Consider the following 23,907-nt stretch of genomic DNA (forward strand, 5'->3'; position numbering starts at 1 on the left):
TCAAATGTCTGTCAAAAGTATTTAAATCGAATTACAAATTCCACTGACACGTAAAAAAAAATTTGCAATTATTCCTTCCCATACTGCATCTGGGTCAAAAATCGTCATTATGACTAGAGCTGCATTCTGGGAGACCATGGTCTCCTGGCGTTTGATGCTTTGGTGAAAAGTTTCCAAATAGTCATCTTCGTAAGATACATAGATGCCAATCGTGAACTGCACATAACAATTTAATCCTTCCTTCCTTTCTATTGCCTATATCTACAGATATGAACCCATATTAGTATTGAACACTGCTGTACCATCTTGAACCTCCCTTTCTTGGCTCCTTCCTAATTCTCATCTAATTTTTGCCTTTTGGCCCGTCATCTACAGGATGGGATCAGCTTCAACACTACAGTAACATACCAACCTGTCTTCTCCATCAATTCTTCCCATTGCTCCATTGTCTCAGTGCTGTCAGACTCCTAATGCAACATCCCATTGATGACCAGCAATTTGCTCCAGCTACACATTGGGAAGACTAAAGCCATTATCTTTTACCCTTGTTGCCAATTTCACCATCCCTCCACACAGCCACCCTGGGCTGAAGCAAATGCTGCTGTTATGACATCCAAGTAATTCCTGAGCTGAGCTTCTAACCATCGGCGTTTTTTTTGCAACATTCAATGTCAATTTCCACTTCCAATCTGTTCAATTTTTCCTGGTTGTTACAACCTCCCAGTTCTGGTGTCATTCTATTAAATCTTTTTGCACCATCTCCAGTATGGACACAACTCTCAAGCAAAGTCTAACCCATGTTGTGTGGAAGTGGAACATAAATGATCTTCTTTTCAATTCTATCCCTTCAGAAATTAACCCAAGTGCTTTATTACTTATCACTAAATTAGTACCCTACTTTTTATACTGAGTGATTTTTGTGCCTCGCCCTGATTCCGCCATCTATGTAAGATGCTTATTCTCCAATGAATACATGCTGCTTCGTCCTTTCCAACCAAATATTTTCCCTCACGTTTCTCTACGTGGGTGGAATCTGTAGTATAATAATCCAGAAGTTCAGGAAAATGGTCAGGGGCCATGGATTTAAATTCTACCAATGCATTGGTGGAATTTAAATTCAATTAAGAAAATCCCAAATATAAAGCAAGTGTCAGTAATGGTAATCATAACAATGAACATCAAATGTTGTAACGATGTATAACAAGGGCCTTTTTAGGGAAAGAAATCTGCCATCCTTACCTTGTCTGGCCTACATGTGACTCCAGACCCACAATAATGTAGTTAACTCTTGACTGTTTTTTGGAATAACCGAGGAGGCACCTGGTTCAGCTGCAGTTTGAGATGGGCAACAATGCCGGCTTTGCAGATACACCCCCCTCTCATTCTCATGAAAGAATAAGATAGTAAAGTTTATTTCCCAGTTTGCACAACCATTCTGAAAGTTTAATAATGTTTTCCTGAATTTCGCCGCAGTGCCCCTCTGTATGAACTGTAGCTGTTTATTCATCCATGTTTCCGATCACTGAGTTAACATTGTTTATACAAATAATAAACAACAGTGGATCCAGCACTGACCCTTTTGGTATACAACTTCCCACCATTTGGTGATCTGAGTAATGACCATTTAACCCAACACTCTGTTTTCTGTTTTGTAATCTGCTTGCTATCTGTTCTGCTGCTTGTTTCTGACTTCACATGATCTTAGTTATGTGTATATTATGTGGAGCTTTTCTGAAATCTTGAGTAGACTACTTCTACACAGTATCCTACCTTTCCATTTCACTGCCTCTTAGAAACTCAATAAGGTTAGTCAGCCATGACCTTTCCTTTCAGAATCTGTGCTAATTGCCCGTTGTTGAATATTCAGCTTTTAGATGTTTTTCTGTTAAATCTTAGAGCTTATATATTGTTTTAATTTCATGCTTGCTATTATTAGACCTTTAGAAAAGGTTCTATAATTGTTTAGGTTGCATTACTGGTGGTGTCAGCTTGAGCAATTGATGCTGGTAAATTAAGCACTGAATATAAAGCATTTCAATGTATGTAGAAAAAGAAACCCATGAAAGAATTTAATGTAAAAATTGCAGACACAAAAATTAATTAAGTGGAAAAATTCGCCATCTAGTGTAGTCAGTACAGCTGGATTGCTGCAGGTTTTGTCACAGGCTGCAGTAATATCTTAAAAAAAAGAGAAGTTTAGACTGAATCCGTGAAAAATGGACTGGAAAACTGTATGCATACAAGCTAGAGACAAGCGTAAGATTGGACCATCATCTCTGACATGATCATGACAAGAATGATTTGCAATTCTTGTGCTTCAAACAAAAAGAAATTACATGATTTAATGAATAAAAACTGACTGTTTAAGTGAAGTAGAAAATTAATTGGAATAGTGACCAAGCATTTGAAAGGAATACAGAAAATCTAGCAGACTTTAGTTGTAAAGTTGCCAGATGGTGGAACATCGTATTATAGGTTGCTGACTGAATTTCAAAAACAACAAAGGAGTGATAAGAATCGCAAAAAGAAACATGATAAGAACCACTTGCAGGGAATATCAAAGTTGACAACAAATGTTTGTATAAACAGATCTATAGAAAGAATAAGGATCTGTTAAAGACAAACCTAGGTGAGACTGTATCTGAAATAGAGAAATAGCAGAATTGTCTAATATGTACTTTGTATCTGCTTTCACAATGATTGAGAAAGACAATAATACCAATATACAAGGCAAGACACTTAGTGTATTTAGAATACTTTGTGTTTCATAAAATGGGAATGGAAAGGATAAAATTGACTTGAAATAAACCAATCAGCAGAACCTGATAGCTTCCAAGCCAGGATTTTAGAAGACAAAATGGAGAAATTAGGTACATATTCATGGTTCTTCACAAAGTTCAAAACGTAGGAAGGGTGGGAGAGAGAACCCAGTTAATTGCAAACAGCCAGTTTGATGTTAGTTGCTGAATGTCACTGGGATCTATCATCAATGGTGGACAGCCTGAGCACTTGGATGACTGAGCTGATCCATGCTGATAGTATGGAATTGTGAAGGGTAGATAATGTCTGACTAATCTAGCAGATTTATTGGTAAAAGAAGCTACTAGCATGAAGGACATAGACAACTTTCATAGACTTGCCTGTTGTAGACTTCGTTTCGGTATTTGGTAAGGTTTCCCAGAAACAGTGGCCCCAGTTTATCAGGTTACTGCAAAGCCCTTCCTCTCAACCTCATCCCCGTTGCTTTCCCTACTGACCCTCTATTTATCCCCTTCACCCTCCATCACTTCCTGTTTGTTTCTCCCCCCATCCCCCAACTCACTGGCCTAAGATTCACTATAAAAGTAGAACTTAGGAGCATTATAAGAACATTTGAAAGTTAATATGCAGTTCACGCATCTGTCAAAATGAACCATCACTTGAATAAGCACTTTGCAAAAACAAACTTTATCTCCTTTTGATGCTCATGAATCTGTCAAAATAAACCAACACTCACTTGAATTGGCCATGAAAAACCATTACCTTCCACAAGAACCCATGCATCTGTTAAAACATCAAACTGTCATTCTCCAGTACTGCTGTGTAACCAAATGTGCAGCACAGGATCCATTTGTGACAGAGAGGGCAAACAAAGTTCAGCCATCTGTTAAAACTTTCAAAGAGTCCACATATAGTTGTGCCCTTCAAGAATAAATGAAAGCATTGGAAGATTTTTAATCAATGAGCTCTACCTCTCACACTTTCCTTATTGTACATTGCAGAGTAGCATTTTATGCAATGGATAATCTATTCTAGGTAGACAGGGTGGTTAAGAAGGCATTTTGTGTGCTTGTGTTCATTGCTCAGACTTTTGAGAATAGGATTTGCGATGTCATGTTGATGTTGTATAGGACGTTGGTGAGGTCTCTTCTGGAGCACTGTGCAATTCTGGTCACCCTGCTGGAGGAAGGTTATTATTTGATTGAGAGGGTTCAGAAAAGATTTACCAGGATGTTGCCAAGAATTAGGGGTTTGAGTTATAAAAATAGGCTAGATCTTTTTTCATCAGAGCATAGGAGTTTGAGGGGAGACTTTATAGAGGTTTATAAAATCATGAGGGGCATAGATAAGCTCAATAGCACGAGTCCCTTCCCTAGGTTGGGGAAGTTCAAAACTAGGGAGTACACTTTTAAGGTGAGAGGAGAAAGTTTTAGAAAGGATATGAGGGGCAACGTTTTACACAGAGAGTGGTTCGTGTGTGGAATGAGCTGACAGAGGAAGTGGTGGATGCAGGTACAATTACAACATTTAAAAGACATTTGAGTAAGTACATGAATAGGAAAGGTTTGAAGGGATATGGGCCAAACACCGGCAAATGGGACCAGTTTAGTTTGGGAACGTTTTTAGCGTGGTCTAGTTGGACTGAAGGGTCTGTTTCCATGCTGTATGACTCTAATGCATCTGAAAACTTTTCCAGTTTTATTGTGTTGTTCTTTCTTTTGACAGCTTGCAGGCATGCTAAAAACAAAACAACATAGCTTGAAAGCTTTTATTTTTCAGTTCACAGAGATCCTGGTGGAAGTTAGATGTGTGAAACAGTTTGTCCTAAAGTAATGTGACAGTTTAGAACTGTTAGAAAGTACGTTCCCACTTGTAGGGGTTTTGGTTTGACATTCCAAATCAGGCGTGTTTGGTTATAATTCTGAAGTGGTTATTTGAATTTGAAAAAGGCTAAGTTCAGTTGTGTGACTGATCAAGGAAGAGGCTACTAAATTCTCAAGACAGTAACTGAAAGAAACAGTTAATAGCTGTGATTGTGAAGGACCTCTTGCTGGTGTTTGAGTACCATAAAGTGATGGTATCAGGATGGATGGAATTGTATTTTTATTGTGCATTTTGAAAGCTTCAAATTATCTCTTCTATAAATAGCTTAGTTTATTCTATTTTGTCTTCATTTCTTTTGCATAATATACTTCTGTTTTATTATTAAATCTCACTTTATGCGCTTGTGCTTCAGTGAAAGACTACCTCGCTAAATAAAAAAAAAAGATTTATCGAGCTAACATTCGGACTGGGATCTGATTTGTCCAGTAATAACATCAGCTGGAATTGCAGCATCATTTAAAATAAGAAGAACTGCAACCAACAAACATGTCATTTCTACATTTTCATTTTTAATGATGTATATGATACTGCACCTTCCAACATGAAAATAGAACAAATGATATATAACAAATACAAAAATAGCTGGAGAAACTCAGCAGGTCTGGCAGCATCTGTGGAGAGAGAGCCGAGTTAATGTTTCAGGTCCGGTGACCCTTCTTCAGAATGATATTTACTTTGCATATTGTCTCAGAGGTTCTCTTTGACATGTCCTTTTACTAGCCAATCCACATCAGCAATGCAGAAATGCAAGTTCTAAAAAAAAATATTCAAACCAAAGCAGTTTGTTGTACTATTGTGATGAATATCATTCTCATTGATATCTGTGAACTGATCTGTATCTTTTTCCTTAACAGTGATAGGTGTACAGGCCTTTTCAAGTCCCTGTCTTGTGAAACATTTCATTCAAAGTCCCTGAAACAATTATCTGATTGAATGTGATTATCAACACGACAACCACAGAATGTGGTTTAAATGGTTATTGTCTCATTTTCCGTCTTTACAAAATAAAAATGTTCTTCTGTTAAAATAGAAACAGGATTTTATCCTTGAGGCATACAAGATTCCATAAAGAATGAAAAAAATACCAAGTTAATGCAGAGCAAAGTGTCACATGTTTGATTTGTTCAAGTAACTAGCATTGGAGTTTGAGATTTACGAAAGAAAACATCAATGTAACTTTTAATGAATATGACTGCAGTTCGAAGAGGTAGTGACAGATTGGTGATTATCCATGCCAGTTCTCAAGCAGCAGTTAATTTATATGGGGAGCCAGTTCAATGGAAATATGTTCCAACAGGAAGTCAAAACTCACTAAATAATAATAGTGGCAGAACATTGAATGTATAGATCAAGTTGTGTAAGCCTTGATGTAGAATCTTATTAAGTTGGAGTGTGCAAGCTGTCAGGGATTTCTCACAGCTCGCGTACACTTGTATTTAAGATGCTAAACACTGTAATGTTTTCACGAGGTAGTTGGGTATGTAGTGAAAATTACAGCCATTTCAGGATCTTAAGGGTATTACATAGAAACCAGTGAGACACTTTTCCCGTTGGATGAAGAGTCAAAAACCAGAGGGCACTGCTTTCAGGTGATTGGTCAAAGAAGATGCAGTGACATAATAGAAAATCTTTTTACACAGAGAACGGGGAAGATCTGTGCAGTGATTGGATCTAGGTGGATCCATTGACTGAGTTCACTGATTAAAGTTGTTAACCTGGGCCAATCAGGGAGCCCTGGTTGACAGATATAAACAGGGGATTCCGAGAGTCTCCTGACTTCAGGGACTGACTCCGAGCTGGCTGATCACAGCCAGTGTACTGTGCACATGTAAATAAAGGGTAACTTGGTGACAGAATACTAGCCACTGTGCAGTTATTGCAATCTGGAATGCCCTGCCTGAGCAGAAGGCAGATTCAATCAAAATGTTTTAGATAATTATCTAATTCTCTCAAGAGTTTTTTTGAGAAAAATGAAAATGACAGGAGAGTGCTGTTGCTAGGTAGCTCTTACAGAGAACCAGCATGGGAATGATAGGTTGAATGGCCTCCATCAATGCTGTAACCATTCAATGGTCTGGGGCCAGGAACTTGATGATACTTCACCCTCCCAAAAGAGGTACAATACACATTGCAATGAGAACACTACAAAAGTAGTTTGTCGATTGTAAAATGTTTTCGGATATCCTGGAGACTTAAATGACACTTCTTTATTGCCAATTGATGATGTTCAAAGTATAAGTTTTCTTCCATTGATCAACAGTGTCTGGCAAGTGTCTTTCTGATTTTTGATGAGGTGTCTTGTATCACCTTCCACTGATTGTGTGACAGTTTTGTTAGTGTGAGATCCTGGAAATATAATAGCATGAAGCACCACATGGTGCAGAAAGCAGAAACAGTCAAGGGAATGATTTTAAAAAAATACTTTGGATGTACAAAATACAACACGGTGTCAGATTAGTCAAAACTTTAAAAGGACTGTGCAAGACTGACTTCAGATTCCCGTTGAAACTTTTCCACCCACAGTAAGGTTAATAGAGGAAAACACTGGGGGGGTGGTGATGGAAAATGTATAACATCAGTTACGTCTCTGTGAACGTATGTTGAACAGACCGGAGATGGACAGCTGTGGAAAATTGTGGAGACAGATTTTCCTGAATAGTCCATTGACAACTGGTAAGGCAGTTAGAAGCAACAGGGAAAGGAACCCAAGTAGACAAACTGTCGAAACATAAATTCAGACTGTGGTTTATCCCAGGTCAATAACATTTAATGCAGCAAAGACTGCAACACCAAAAGTTGTGTATTAAGGGGTTTATATAAGCAGAGGCAATTAAACAAAATGGTACAAATTTAAGGGAGACACAAAAACAGAGAATTCCTGAGGTTTATGTGCAGAAATCGTTGAAGGGGGCTGGGCAGGTTCTAAAGTTTGTTTTTGAAAAGTATGTGAGATCTTTGGTTTTGTAGAGAGAAGCACAAGACATGGAAGCGTGGAGGTTGTGCTAAACCTGTACAAAACACTGGTTAGGTTTCAGTTAGAGAATTGTGGCCAGACCTGAGTACCTTACTTGAGGAAAGATACCAAGACCGTAATGACTATGCACATTTACTAGAATAATAGAGATGAAGGAGTTCAGGTGCACAAAAAACTGGGTATGCTTTCCTGCGAGCAGAGAAGGTTAAGGGGAGATTTAATAAAGGCGTTCAAAATCATGAAACGTTTTTGATAGACTAAATAAGGAGGAACCGATTCCTTGGCACAAAGAGTCAGTTAGCACAGGACAAGAATTAAAGGGAAATAGTAGAGAATCTGACATATGAAGAGGAGGATTTTTATCTGTAATGAACTGCTAAGGTCTGGATTGCATGACTGAAAAGATGGTAGAAACAGATTCAATAGCAACTTTCTAAAGAGAACACTTACAGGGAGGAAACCTTGCAGGGCGAAGGGAAAAAAGCACAGAATTGGTGGTGAATGTTACAATTCCCATGGAGAGCAATAGCTTTCAATAAGCGATATGAAGTTCCCAGTAACCTGCTCAAAGAATCAGATCAGAGTTCCTATTTTAAGACTGGACTGTAACAAACAACCTGAAATCAACATCGCCTAAACATTAGCTGGTGGGCAATAATTCACTCAACTAATGAAAAGGTATTCTTATGGATTTCTCAACATAACTGAACATTCCATGTGTTGCTACTTTTTAACTAAACAATCAGCAGAAATGCAGTCTGTGTTTACAAATTCCAAGTTCCTCCAGCCCCTACAGAATGAATGTTCTCAAGTCCTTTTGTTGAAAGTTCTGTTCACACAGTATTCTGGGCATTTTTAAATGAACTTTCAAGAGTAAAGTTTCCTCTGGTGATTCAATAATTTTTAACTCTGCACAATCCCAGTTTCCTTGTACATGTGTTCCATCCTCACTGACCCTCTGCGTGGTGGTTAGTCCAAAAGCAAGTTATTTTTTTCTGCTGGAATATCAGTGCCTGTTGCAGGTCTTCTTTCCTGAAATACCTTGCTCTGACTCAGTGTCTGGGCAACAGCGAGGCTAGGTACTGAGGTGTCAACACTTGCACCTGACTTTGGAGAAGTTTCAATTTGAATTTCTCTCTCTAACAAGCAGGTCACATAGATTTGTCTCAGATCCTGGACTAAAACATTAAAGAAGACAGTTTAAAACATGACCATCTTACAAAGCCCAGCATTTGCAACAATAATTGAATAGATTTTTGGATGAGTTGGCGTAAGGACTGTAGGATTTTATGACATCATCATCATCATAGAATCCCTGCAGTATGGAAACAGGCCCTTCGGCCCAATAAGTCTACACCAACCCTCAGAGCATCCCACCCAGAACCCACCTAATCTACACATCCCTGAACACTACAGGCAACTTAGCATGGCCAATCCGCCTAGCCTGCACATCTTTGGACTGTAGGAGAAAACTGTAGCACCCGGAGGAAACCCACGCAGACACAGGGAGAATGTGTAAACTCCACACAGTCACCCGAGGGTAGAATTGAACCCGGGTCCCTGGCACTGTGAGGCAGCAGTGCTAACCACTGAGCCACCATGCCACCTTGGATGTTACCAGCACAGATTCAAACCAAGTTAATTTTTCCACCTCTTTTCTCATTGCATATTACTACTTCACGCAATTTGTTTTATCTATGCATTGCTGTTCAATTTATTATGTTGTTTATTTGTAATTAATCAAGACAAAACCAGAAAACACCAACCGACAAATTAGACAGAAACAATGGAATCGTGACCTAGCAATAACTTGATTGCTGTAATTTTTGTTTGGACCAGGAGTTTCCTTGTTGGTTGATTGTCACAACTTTTAAATTTGGTAATGTGGAGAAGATTCTGTTGTAGTGAAGTTCAAAATAGCAGCTTTCCTGACAGGAGCTCAGTGACATTAACTGGGTGAAAAGGCTGTGTATTCCTTTCTTTAATTGGAAACCATTACTTTCAAATGGGCCGTCTCCTTTAAAAAGTAAAGATTGTAAAATTTCAACTGTTTCCTGTAATTGGACGGGAATGAAAGCTTTCAAAATATAATTAAGAGAGGCAGGATATGAGGAAATGTATGATTTCAGTCTCCTATCATCTGTGAGATCCATTATAAAGCAGCAGAGCTCAGTGAAATGTCTCAAACCACTTTACACGATGAATGGCATCTGGAATGAAATGCTTGCAGTTAGCTTGGCAAATGCAGCAATTATTCTGCACCTGAATCATCTCTCCAATCGCAATGGAATGAATAGCTAGTTAATTTGTTTGCTTTTGCGATGATGGTTAATGTCAGGACTCCCTGCAGCTCCTTGATTGGTGCCGAGGGATTGTTAATTTTCTCTTGATTGGACCGATCGTTATGGTGTCAGAGCAATGCTTTATGAGTACTGAGTGAGATTAGAAGTGCAATATTAACTCTATCTGCCGAGTGAATACTTTGTAGAATGGGAGCTTAAGCCCTATACTTAGAGCTTATTTCCATGCTATTAGTTTGTCAACACTTCTATTTTGATGATTGTGGTGTGTAAAGTGCTTGAATCTAACCCAAATAGCCTTTGTTGAGTTTGGCCAAGACTTGATGGATGGACTCAATGCTGTAAAAACAAGTGCTCCTTCAGTGAAATAGAGAATATTACACGTCTTCCTTCTGTACAGAGTGTGCAAACTACACTGTTTGTATCTCTATGCATTGTCACACACAGCTATCTTATAAAATGAGATGTTTCCTAATTGTCCCCTAAATCATTAATGCTGTTTGTTCCCGGTGTTCTATCCCTGTGCCAGGAGACCCAGGTTCATATGCTCCAAAGGTGGGTGGTGACATCTCTGAAAAGATTGTTTGGAAATACCTATTCTGTTGTGTTTAAAATCTGGAATGCACTCACTGTGGGTATAGGGAAACGGATACAATTTGTGGTTTTCAAAGTGGCTAAGCACATGGAGAGAATGACATTGCAAAGCTACAAGGTAAGGGCGAAGGAGTGGGACAAGCCGAGTTCTGTGACATCTTCATCTTATTGAGGTGATTTGACAGAGAAGCTGCTGAAAGGATGCCTCCCCCTGTACGAGAGAGTAGAATGAGGAGATACAATTTAAACATAAGGAGAGAGATGAGGAATTTTCTCCTCAAAGGACATGACTCTTTGGAAGTCTCTTGCTTGAGATTGTTGGAGGTAGGGATATTCAATATTTTTAATGTGGAAGTAGATACCCTTGACACAACTGATACCTCTTGTTCCAGAAAATGTGTGGTTTGAGGCAAGAATCACATCAGCCATTATCTTAATAAATGGTGGGGCAAGCAAAAGGGGCGAACTGGCCTACTCCTGTTTTTAATAGATAGTAGGAACTGCAGATGCTGGAGAATCTGAGATAACAAGGTGGTAGAGCTGGATGAACACAGCAGGCCAAGCAGCATCAGAGGAGCAGGAATTCATTTCTGAAGAAGGATCTAGGCCCAAAACGTCAGCCTTCCTGCTCCTCTGATGCTGCTTGGCCTGCTGTGTTCATCCAGCTCTACACCTTGTTATCTCCTGTTTTTAATATGTGTGTTTGCAGAGAGCTGTGCCACATGATTGGCTCTTCCTTTCCAGTAGATATTCTTCGTTCTATGATATTAACTCATCTCTTTTTGAAGAAACAACAGATCATTTATTCAGCTGTCTGGCTAATGTAACATGAGATTTGAACAGATGGAAGGCCTAAAGATCATGAAGCAGGGATTCTTTATTCTACGGGTACTAGATCATGGTGAATAGGAAGGGAAATTAAGAATAAACAAAGTATTTACAGTGTGTACACAGAACAAAGCCTATTGGTTACTTCAGGCTGAGGAATCCTTTATCTAACTTCTCCCGCTTCCATGAAAGACATCCTTTATTTCAGCAACAGTCCATTCAACTGCTCCTGCTGCCCAGCCTTCTCATTATTGCGTCCTGGTGGAGCTCCGAGTGAACTGCTCCATTCCCTTGTTTAGTGCCCTCCATCAACATCACCAACTGCCGCTGGACGTCCCATTACATTAACAAACACTTCTCGTTGATGAAGCGTTTTCTTGCTTTATGTCACTCATTACTACTTAACTATTTTATCATTCCAAACCAGAGATGCAAGGCCACAAGTTATTTAGAAGTGAAAAGAAAACAAAAACATTAATTGTCTAAGAATATACCAAATCCTACATCTCTAACAATAGTGTATTGTACAGATGGGAGCCTGGTCAATAGATGAAAATTGGGATTGACCACTTAGAGAGGACCATGTTGTCTGTTTCTGACTTCTTCTGTCAGAAGATGCTTTTGATTTCAAGCTCAATATAACATCCAGACCTTCAGTGGGGGCAGAAAGGAAGATATACCCTCTCCCATGCACTACTTTGAAAGTTTAAGTTACTGTTAACCTGTGTTTCCCAGCGGCCCACTCCCAATCCCCATCCCCCTATTAAACCCATTAAAAACCCCCACAGCAACTTCCCCAACTGGTGTGTATCCTAAACATGGATTATATTAAACGAGTGTTTAAATTTGCTTCTGTGCAAAAGTGGCTGCTGGGTTTGACATAGAGAAAGGGAGAACAGCTGTAACTGTAAAGAGAGCTCCATCCAATATGGTATATGTTTATTCAGTCTCATGAAGTTAAATAAAGAACAATTAGAATCAGAAAGGACAGATCAGAAAAATCAAACAGCAAGTCAGAGATGAACTGGGAAACTGTGCAACTGCCCAGATTTCAGCAAAGTGGGAAGGTACCAGTTTCAATCCCCAGGCTAAAGTGGGCAGCTGTTTGCAATGGAGCAGTGTCCCGGGTCAAGGGTCATCTGGATTACAGAAGGGAGAAGTCAGCCAAAATTCCAATTCTGGATTGTACCCAGTGACAAATGACTGTGCTACATGCTGCAATTGAGTAGCAAAATGGTTTTAATGTGAAGACGGGCCATTTGGGGTTGAAGTGCCAGAGGGTGACAATGTCCTGCAGGAGAAGCGAGCAGGCTAAAAGTCTCTGCCAAGCACACAGAAGAAGTTAGCACAAAATAGGCTTAGGATGAGGGTAAGGGGAGAGGGGGCATCATTAAACTCCAGCAGTCAATCAAAAACTATATGAAGATATTATATTTAACAAAAGTAACTTTGGTATTAAGTTTGTACATTTTCAAATGAGGATTTTGCAGTTGCTAGTGAGAGCAAAATGGTAACTTTGGTACGAAATAAATGTCTACATTAATATTATGATCAAGGCAAAAACTAAGTGATCTCTAGCCTCCCATTGTTACAGCAGTCTCTGCGGAAATGAACCTTATCACAAAACAATAAACAGTTTTGTTAAAGTTAGTTTAGGCTCAACTGTAGATATTGTCTTCAGACATTTGAGATTGCTTCAATATTTTATGATAAATAAACGCATTTCCAGGTTAACATTGGTGTGCCATGTGTTGAGAAGCTGTCATTTCCTGCAATATAAACACTGGGATTCCCAATGTTGGGCTCTTGCTGAGGGGTAATTTTGTTTCATGTTGCCTGGGGAATAGCCAATGAGTTGCAAAGCAGTGACTGAAATAGGTATTTGAGTCTCTGAATGTATTACATATCAATGTGATCTCCTTATGGGCATGACCTACATCAGTATATGAAGAGGAGTTGCTCATCTGCAAGTGCCACTCCAAGTCACATACCATCTTCAATCGGAAGTATATCACCATTCATTCACTGTCGCAAAACCCTAAAACTCTGTCCCTAACAACACTACAGGTACATCGTTCATGACCACCTTCTCATGAGTAATCCGAGATGGCAATAAATACCGGTTTAGCCTGTTTCGTTTCTGTCTGATGAATGGAACAAATAAAATTGTTTTAACAAGGCTGCCTCATGATCATTGGCCTTGCCCAATTGAATGATGATCTATCTCTCAGTGTACTCACTTATTGGGTAATGTCTGCATATTGAGTGAATGCCAGATCATGCAGATGTCCGACAATTCTCATGTTTACACTGCGTGCTCACCAGAGAATACTTTGTAAATCTAAATTGCACTGAACTCTAGATTTTTCTGCGTTGATGGAGATGTTCGTGCAAACTATTAGGAAAGGAATTGACGTTCAACCAAATCAATCTCTTCCAAGTGTAAGGAGATGTCATTAATCCTCCTCATTGTGACATACCCATTTATTATTAAAAATACATCCCTCATAGGTTTGTTAAACACTTCAGTTTGCAGTTGATGCCCTTTAAGTGGAGCTGTATTTGTGATTAATGTGTCCCATAATAACGTATTTGTTTTAACCACTTCCATCTAGAAGGGCAGCAGATGCATGGGAACACCACCGCCTTCAAGTTCCCCTCCTTCATGGCATTGTGGGTCAACTCACAGCAGGTAGATTGCAGTGGTTCCAGAAGGCAGCTCACCACCACCTTCTCAAGGACCACTAGGGATGGTCAATAAATGCTGGCCAGTCAGCAATGACCACATCCCACAAAAATGAATATTAAAAAAAAGCTAAAGGTCTTTTTAGGATTTTACTGTGGTATTTTCATTTATGCCACTGAAGATGAACAGTGCTTTCTGTTGACTAAATTGTTTAATGTGTTAGTAAAAGATATCCTTATTAGATAATAATTTAAAACTCTGCAACTCTTCAAAAGCCTGTGTTTGTATTTGGAAATCAGTCTTACCACTCCTGATAAGCTGCACATTTTTGTGAATGATTGTTCTTGTTTCTTTTCAGGTCCCTCTGAGGTTTCTGCCTCAGTGAGGTACAGTCGTAGGCCAACGTGCCCTGATGCCTCTGTAATGGGCAGCCTGAACACTCCCCCAGTGCCGAGACACAGGAAGAGCCACAGCCTGGGAAACAAGTGGGTGAAATTATCTCTTCAATCTCAAGCGAGTTCTCTCGTGACACACTGAATGTGGTTTGGACAGCCAATGGCTTGTCCCAGCATTAACAGCAATGTCATGTCATGTTTCGTTGGTTCTGCATGTTCTGCAGCGAGGAAATTGTTTGTGAAATTTGAATGGATTATCTCTCTTCCCTGGATGTCTATCACTCTGGAAAATGTGGCTTGAATTTTCTCCACTGTTAAGATAATGGCAGAAGAATCCCATTGAATAGAGTTATACTGTAAAAGTCAATTCACTGCTTTAATTCAGGAAAGAGAGTTTCAACACGCAGATACAAGATATTATAAATGATTCTTCCATTGAATACTCTTCTGTCATAGGATAAAATTAATCATCACTCAGTGTGACTAATTTTTCTGCAAATGTCGGCATTGGTATGGCAACCACAGCCTTTAATATGGCTTCCACTGTTGCTCTGTCAAATTAAGATTGAGCAGAACGGGCTTATGTTCTCCAGAGTTTAGAGGAATGAGAAGTGATCTCGTTGAAACATGTGAATGTTATTGAGGGTTTGATGGGGTAGATGTAAAGGGGCTGTTTCTCCCCTTTACAGAGACTCCAAGTGGGGGTCAAAGTCCCAGAATGAGGGGTTAGCCATTTTGGACAGAGATTCAGAAAAAATTTCCTCACCAACAGGTTTGTGAATCTTTGGAATTCTCGACGCCAGGTGTTTGCGAATGCTTAGTTGTTGTTGAATAGGTTCAAGTTTGAGATCAATAGATTTTTGGCAGTAAGGGAATCGAGGGACATGAAGATTTCACAGGAAAATAGAGTTGATGTAGAAGCTGAGCTGTGAGATAATGAATGATGGAGGGGCCCCTCTGGTGCAGGGTCACTCTTATTTCTGCCGTTTGTATGTTGTTGCCGTACAGATTTTACCACCTCCAACTTCAGAAAAATAATCTCCTCTACTGATGCCCGTCACTCATTTCTCTGCCAAAGTGTGCAATTACACACACTTTCTTCATTTCTGACTCCATATCGCAGCAGTCAAATTCTATTACAGTGGCAGGCACAAAAGAAACAAAACCATCATAAACATGTGGGTTTTTACTTTGGAATGCTTGATTTGAATAGTTTTGCTTCTATTTATTTTAGGTCATTGTTGCTTTGCAAGCATTTATTTTAAAATGACTGTTGTATCTGACTTGGGCTGGCTTTAATATCAGATGTTATGATTGGAAAGCAGTGGTTGTTTGTGTATGGCTGGTCAATACACTTGTGATTTGTTATTGCAAGATGAAAAAAGGGCCAAATGACCTGCTTTTGCACTGTATCATTTCTCCAAAGATCAATTAATCACTCCTTCTGAATGTCAATTAAAATTGTTGACTCGTGTAGGTCCCTGGCACCTTGACTATTTCAAGTGTTGTTCAGGCTGCGTTGTCAAGTATAGAATAACCTTTGACGATAATTAAGCATAAATTTTCAGAAATATAACACTTGATGAATCTCCAGCACTCTTGTTCTGAACTATACCTACAGATATTTTTGTGAGATCCCAAGACTGAAGGTATGAAGATTAATAAATGTCACTGATGAGTTTTGGAAAAACTGATGCACCTCACAGAACTATCTCTCCCAATGATTCATGCCTCGAGGCAAGTTTCAGGGCGAACAGCTTTGCACGAGGAATGTTGCAGAAGATGTTTTAACAGTTTCAGGCTTGAAGATTTCCTCACACATCTCCGTCTGCTTTTCATCCTCCCATTCTGGGTATTAACAGTGCTTTTTTTTCCATTGGAGCATTCTTGGTTGGAAATAAAATGGGATTTATAGATCTGCAGTCAGAAGAGGTAAAATGGCCACGCAAGCTTTAATGGAATTGGATTCCTTCAACATTTTGGTAGCAGTCAGTCACATTTGTTGCTTTTTGCCTAAAGGAGGTGAGAATTTGTATTAAGTCCAGAAAGAGTTACGTTGGAGGAAGGAAACAGCCAGAAACAGTTGGACCCCAAATACGTAAGGCTGAGTTTGATGGCACCAGGAGCAGGTGCAATAGGAAAAAAATTTCTGTAATAAATTGAAATAAAGAATGCCTTAAAAAGTCTAACAAAGCTCTTAAAAATGAAAGAAGTGCACATAGGTGAAGAGAAAAAAGCAGTCAAGCAAAGTTGAATTTGTTTTTAGTTTTTAAAAATTGGTTCTATACATTAGAATGCTTGGTTAAAAAAAATTGGAGGAGTGTATTCAAAGTTGGAATTTATGACCTGATTGTTTGCTGTGTCTTTTTTTTGGATGTTCACCGTCCTGTCCATTTACTTACACCTTTGGGAGTGTGGACATGTATGAAGCGGCCCTCTTTATCTCATCAAAATCTTTGGTGCTGTGTACTTGTTGCAACTCAAAACAAAAGTTTGAAGATTTTTCAGCAAAGGGAGCTAGGAACACTGCTCGCTGAGATCGGCTCACTTTATTCAGCTCGTTGCTTCATTCGAATTATCTGGCAAATGACATTTTGTTGCACCAAATTTCGACTTTGTTTAATTGGAATGTATTGGATAATTCCAAATGCTCTAGCCCCAGAAACAGATGCGGGAATGGACTGCAAATCATAGCCTTTCTTTTAAAAAAAAAACTCGAGTTCAGCTGGCAGCACTCAGCAGGCCAGGCAACGTCTGTGGGAAACAAAACAGTAGAGTTTGGGCAGGGATGGGGGAGGGGAGGGGCATGTGTGAACTCTTCTTCAGAAGCGAAGGGCATTTAGAAAGCGAACCAGGAAAGGGGCAATAAACACAGGGAATAAATACCTCAAAGAAGAAACAAATCCGGAGGCAGACTAGCGTGTGTGGCATCTGCTGGTCAGTCTTGGAGGAGATGCCAGCTTTCACATTGGGCTTTGTTTGAACACAACACAAGAACACAAGAACTAGGAGCAGGAGTAGGCCGTCTGGCCCTTCGAGCCTGCTCCGCCATTCAATAAGATCGTGGCTGATCCTTTCGTGGACTCAAATCCACTTACCCGCGTTCTCACCGTATCCCTTCATTCCTTTATTGTTCAAAAAAAATCTACCTTTTTTTTAAAAGCGTTTACTGAAGTAGCATCAGCTACTTCACTGGGCAAGGAATTCCATAGATTAACAACCCTCTGGGTGAAGAAATTCCTTCTCAGTTCAGTCCTAAATCTGCTCCCTCTAATCTTGAGGCTATGCCCTCTTGTCCTAGCTTCACCTGCCAGTGGAAACATCCTCTCTACTTCTATCTTATCTATTCCCTTCATAATTTTATATGTTTCTATAAGATCCCCCCTCAATCTTCTGAATTTCAATGAATATAATCCCAATCGACTCAGTCTCTCCTCATAAGCCAACCCCCTCAACTCCGGAATCAACCTAGTGAACCTCCTTTGCACCCCCTCCAGTGCCAGTACATCCTTTCTCAAATAAGGAAACCAAAACTGCACACAGTACTCTAGGTGTGGCCTCACCAGCACCTTGTACAGCTGCAACCTATAGTGATTGGAACCAGCTTTGATCTTGTTGTCTATGAGATCCTTGATTGGGGTTGTTAACCTGGGCCAATCAGGAAAGCGCCGGCTGACCAATATAACCCAGAGATTTGGAATCTCCTCCGTTTGGGGGAATGACTCTGAACTGGCCGGCCACAGTCAGTGTACTCTGCCCAAGTAAATAAAGGGTGACTGGGTGACGGGATACCAGCCTCTGTGCAGTTATTTCAGAACCAAAAAGGCTTTCCAGTGCAATCAGCTGGGCTTGGCACCAGTCCCTGGGCATTTACTGGGGCAGCTTAGGACAGGCTCTGTGGCCTAAACCCCCAGTGGTACTGGCTTGGACTGTTTTTGTGAAGCTAGGAAGTGCAAACTCTCTTTCTTTTATTCTGTATGATTTACATTAGAAATATAGAAAATAGGAACAGAAGTAGGTCATTCAGCCCCTTTAGCCTGTTCCGCCACTCAGTATGAACATAACTGATCATCCGTCTCAGTACCCGGTTCTCCACATATGCTTTGATTCCTTCATCCCCAAGAAACATACCTAACTCTCTCTTGAAAACATTCAAAGTTTTGGTCTTAACCACTCTCTGTGGCAGAGAATTCCACCGGCTCCACACCCTCTCATTAACAGTTCAGCTTCCATGTAACTCTTCATGCCAAGTCTTCTGTAGGTTTCTCACCTTGCTTTCTGTTTGCTGTCCAGCACTCAATGGAGAATGTTCATTCCATTTTTCATTGAAATCTGAATAATCCTTATTTCATCTATTTCTGTTATTTTCTGGTGAAGAAATTTCTCCCCGTTTCAGTTCTAAATGGCCTACCCCGTATCTCTACTGAGTGTCCTGGTTCTGGACTCTCTGATTATCAGGAACATCCTTCCTGCATTTGCGCTGTCTAGCCCTCATCGAATTTTACAGGTTTCTATGAGATTTCTTCTAAACTCCAGCGAATGTAGTCCGAACGGATTCAGTCTCTCTTTGTACATCAGTTCTGCCTGGTAAACCTTTGTTGCATTCCTTCTGTAGCCAGAACATCCTTCCTCAGACGAGGAGATGAAATTTTCACACAATGCCCTAGGTATGGTCTCACCAAGGCCGATAACAATTGCAGCAAGACATCCCTGCTCCTGTACGCGAATCCTGTCACTCTGAAGGCCAACATACCATTAGCCTCCCTCACCACCTATTGCACCTGGATGCTTACTGACAATGATTAGCGAATAAGGACACCCAGGTCTGGATGCATCTCCCTGTTTCCCAGTCTATTGCTATTCAGATAATTTGTCTTCACCATCTAATACACAGCTGTACAGTTACTATCAAATAATAAACCAGTACGCTCTGTCATCTTTTCTTGGAAAATTCCTACGTACACATCAGTCTCTATTTTTATTGCATATTGTTGGTGTCCATGCCAGGACACGTCTGCCCTGACATTCACGAATGGGACAGGCTGTGATCAGAGAACACCCTAACAGGTTCAGAACACGTTCGAGCTGTAAAGAAACGTCACTGGACCCAAAACGTTAACTCTACTTTCTCTTCACAGATGCTGCTGAGAATTTCTAGCAATTTCTGTTTTCCTTTCTGATTGCCAGCATCAGCAGTTCTTCCAGTTTTTAGTTTACCTTAAAAATTGCTTCACCTCTGTGTGCAGTTCCATGGACTGTCCACTGAGTGGTGCACTAGAGACACACCTCATTTACTCAAAAGCATGTCGCCATCATGGAATTAGAATTTTTAGTTAAACTTCAGGTTTTTTTTTTCTATTTTAGCTACATAAGTTAATAGTTTCCCCTACTGTACAAATTTTCATGCCAAATCTTGTTCTTCATTCTTCTGTAGAGGGTTTCTAGACTCCCTTTACATTTGTTCTCCAGCACTCAAAAAGATAAACTTCATTTTATTTCTCATTGAAGTCTGAGTAATACTTCTTTTTATTTCATCTATTACCATATCCGGGCCTTTTAAAGATGACATCAGGGATGATAGTCTATTCCAGGATATCCTGGAAATGGTGAGCTCCTCTGGCTAAGGGAGTAGGAGAATTGGGCTAGCATTCGCATTGAGGGGTCCGCAGGGCTGAGTGGTAGTCAGTGAGGTGTGTTTTGCAGGATGGCATGAGAAAACAAAGGGGGCCTCGTGGAGAGAAACCCTTCATTGAAATGCAACAACAATGACACAGCCAGGAAAAAAATAAGATTCAGCCCTGTGTTTTTAAGCTTAAATAAGGGCAATTATGAGAGCGTGAAAGCAGAGTTAGCCAAAGTGAATTAGCAAATTAGCTTAAGGAATAAGTCAATGGAGATGCAGTGGCAGATATTTAAGGGGATATTTCCAAATATACAGAGCTGATACGTTTCAAAGAAAAAAGGTGTTGTTGAATTTGAAAGGGTGCAGAAGGGATTTACAAGGATGTAGCCCAGGTTGGAGGGTTTGAGCTATTGGGATAGGCTGAATAGGCTGGGGCTATTTTTCCCTGGAGCGTCGGAGGCTGAGGGGATGACCTTACAGAGGTTTATAAAATCATGAGGGACATAGGGTGAATAGCCAAGGTCTTTTTCCCAGGGTGGGGAGTCCAAAACTAGAGTGCATAAGTTTAAGCTGAGAGGGGAAAGATTTAAGAGGGACCTAAAGGGCAATTTTTTCACACAGAGGGCGGTATGTGTATGGAACGAGCTGCCAGAGGAAGTGTTGGAGGCTGGTACAATTACAATACTTAAAAGGCATCTGAATGGGTACATGAATAGGAAGGGTCAAATGGCAAGTAGTACTCAATTAATGTAGGATATCCAGTCAGCATGGACGAGTTGAACTGAAGGGCCTGTTTCCATGCTGCACAGCTCTGACACTAAAAATTCCATGGGACAGACTCACCATGCATGGTGAATGAGAAAGATTAAAGTATGTATCAAATTTAAAACAAACATATCATTGAGCAAAGATAGGTGGCAGGTCAGAAGATTGGACAAAATACAAAAATCAAAAAAAAAGAAAATTTAGTAGAGGGAAATATTGGAAAATAAGAGAAAGCTAGCCAACATCTAAAATGAGATGGTAACAAAGAACAAAGAAAATTACAGCACAGGAACAGGCCCTTTGGCCCTCCAAGCCTGCGCCGATCCAGTTCCTCTGTCTAAACCTGTCGCCTATTTTCCAAGGGTCTGTATCCCTCTGCTCCCTGCCCATTCATGTATCTGTCTAGATACATCTTAAATGAGGCTATCGTGCCCGCCTCTACCACCTCCACTGGCAACGCGTTCCAGGCACCCACTACCCTCTGCGTAAAGAACTTTCCGTGCATATCTCCCTGAAACTTTTTCCCTCTCACCTTGAAATCGTGACCCCTAGTCTTTGAGTCCCCCACTCGGGGAAAAAGTTTCTTGCTATCCAACAGTTTCCAAAAATATCTAAAGGCAAAAATAAAAGGAAAGGTGTAACAAAAGTGAGTGATGATCCTATAGTGAGTGAAACTGGAGAATTAACGATGGAAAATAAATGATGGCAGTTTGGTGGAGCAAATATTTTGCATCAGTCTTCACGACAGACGATACAAGGACCATCCCAGAAGCAGCTAAAAATCTGAAAGTGGCAGGGAGGGAGGAACACACGAAAGTTACAATCACTGGGGAAATAAGTGATACTGAGTGAAATGTTGGAGCTGCAAACTGACAGTGCTTGGGTCCTACTGGATTTCATCCTTGGGTCTTTAAAGAGGTGACCAATGCAAGATTTGATCTACTGATTCTAATTTTCCAAAACTTCTGAGATTCAAGGAATATTCCACAAGATTCGAAGATAGCAAATGCAGTTTCTTTATTCAAAAAGGGAGGGAGACAGAAAGCAGGAAACTACAGGACAGTTAGTTTAAATCTGTTAGACTGTAAACATCAGAAGCTATTAGTAAAGGACTTATGGCAGGGCACTTAGAAAAATTGTATGCAATCTGATAGAGCCAACATGGTTGTGCAAAAGGGAAATATTTTTTAAGTAATGTGTTGGAGTTCTTTGAGTGTGTAATGTGTTTTGTGCATTACTGGAAGCCAATGGCTTTTCTTAGATTTGCAGAAGACGTTTAATAAAGTGCTACATAAAAGGTTATTGTGGAAAATAGTAACTTATAGTGTAGTGGACTAAAATAATGGCATGGGTAGAAGATTGGCTGGTTAACAGGAAGCAAAAAGTAGGCATAAATCTTTCAGGTTGGAAAAATGAAAGGGGGAGTGTGTGCCACAAGCGTCAACTGTTTATGTCTTATATAATTGACTTGGGTGAAGGGACAGAAGTTATGCTTTGCCAAATTTGTTGATAACACAAAGAAAGATGAGAAATTACATTGGATAAAGGAGACGTGAGAAGGCTACAAAAAGATGTAAAGAGGACTAAGTTAGTGGGCAAAGATCTAACAAATGGAGTATAATGTAGGGAAATATTAAATTGAAAATGATAAGAATATTTTCTAAAGGATGAGAAATTACACAGCACTGAGATGTAAAGGGATCCAAGTAAATGTAACACAAAATGTTGGCATGTGGGTAAAGCAAATAATTAGGAAAGCTCGTAGAATGTTATCATTTATTGCAAGGAGAATTAAATACAAAAGTAGGGAGATTATAAACTTGAGTTGTACAGGGCATTGTTGATACAGTGCTGGCCATCTTATTTAAGGAAAGGTCCAAATATGTTAAAAGCAATTCAGAGAAAATTTCCCAGACTAATACCTGGAATCAGTGGTTGGTTTTATGAAGAAAGGCTGGGCTTGCTCCTGCTGGCCTGTAGGTGAGTAAGGGATCACTGGATTGAAACATATAAGACCATGAGGAGTTTTGATGGGATAGATGTGGAGAGGATGTTTCCTTTTATGGGAGAGTCTGGAACTAGGTGATCACTGTTTTAAAATGGAGCTTCCCCATGTAAAACAGACAAGGTGGAACTTCTTCACAGGTTTGTGTGTCCTTGGAACCCTCTTCCTGAAATGATAGTGGAAGCACAGTCTTTGAATAGTTCGAAGGCAAAGGTGGATAGGTTCATGACAAACACATGGATGGACGATTATCAGGAGTAAGTGGCAATGTAGATTTGAGGTTTCAATCAGACCAGTTATGATCTTATCAAGTGGTGGAACAGATATGATGGGCTGAATGGCCTATTCCTGATTTGTCCCTTCTCTCTGGTCCAATCACGTTCACAATTACAGATATCCAACTCGATATTCTCCTGCATTGCCTCCAATTGAAACATCATCTTGTGGATCCACATTGCTCCCTGGTTCATTCACTTCAGTGTCAGTATTGGATTGGGTAAAAATGGCAGATTGGATCTGGAAGACTTGATGGGGGTTGGTTTCTCATCTTTAAAGTAGGCAATGCTAGCTTGGTGCAGGTGTCCTCACCACCCACAATTTATAGTTAGAGAGCAATGTGAAGGTGGGAATGGATTGGGTGTGATGACTCTTGCATTCACACTGTACCAGGCAGAGCATGGTTAAAACTGAATTCTCTCCCTTGTGTTATGGAGAGCCATTTGAAAGTGTAACCTCAATACACTTGCACAATAAGCATGAATCTCACAGTGAGTTGGGAAGCAACCGGCACTAATTATTACTGTGTTATGGCTGCCAAGGCTCCAGGATTGGACAAAGAGTTTCCAGGAATTAGAGATTAATTCCCAGGGCATTAAACAGAATGGAGGTTTCTTTCTGTTGTCTTCTGAGGATTTTTATTTATTCCTTTGGAAGGCATCAACATTGATGGGAAGAGGGTGGTTGATCAGCAAGAACCATCTGCTTAGATAAAGAAGAGTCTTTTCAGTTTCCAATTAGCTGAGAGAAGGCTCTGCATGGACGTGCTGGAGGACCAGGACCAATGGCAGGGAATGGGGGTGGGGCAGTTGAAAGT

The 23,907-nt window shown here is 40.1% G+C and overlaps 1 protein-coding gene across 6 annotated transcripts in view; it reads left to right on the forward strand.

Annotated features, from left to right (window-relative positions):
- The window catches only part of ralgps1 (Ral GEF with PH domain and SH3 binding motif 1), a 679,153-nt gene that overhangs the window by 574,136 nt on the left and 81,110 nt on the right, over nucleotides 1-23,907 (forward strand). For all 6 annotated transcript variants that reach the window (XM_048613656.1, XM_048613661.1, XM_048613657.1 and 3 more), the window contains exon 12: nucleotides 14,385-14,511. In XM_048613656.1, coding sequence (XP_048469613.1) covers nucleotides 14,385-14,511 — 127 coding nt within the window. The remainder of the gene's footprint in view (nucleotides 1-14,384; nucleotides 14,512-23,907) is intronic.

This window comes from Rhincodon typus, chromosome 28 (genome assembly GCF_021869965.1).
Source record: "Rhincodon typus isolate 14 chromosome 28, sRhiTyp1.1, whole genome shotgun sequence".
Classification (NCBI taxonomy): Eukaryota; Metazoa; Chordata; class Chondrichthyes; order Orectolobiformes; family Rhincodontidae; genus Rhincodon; species Rhincodon typus.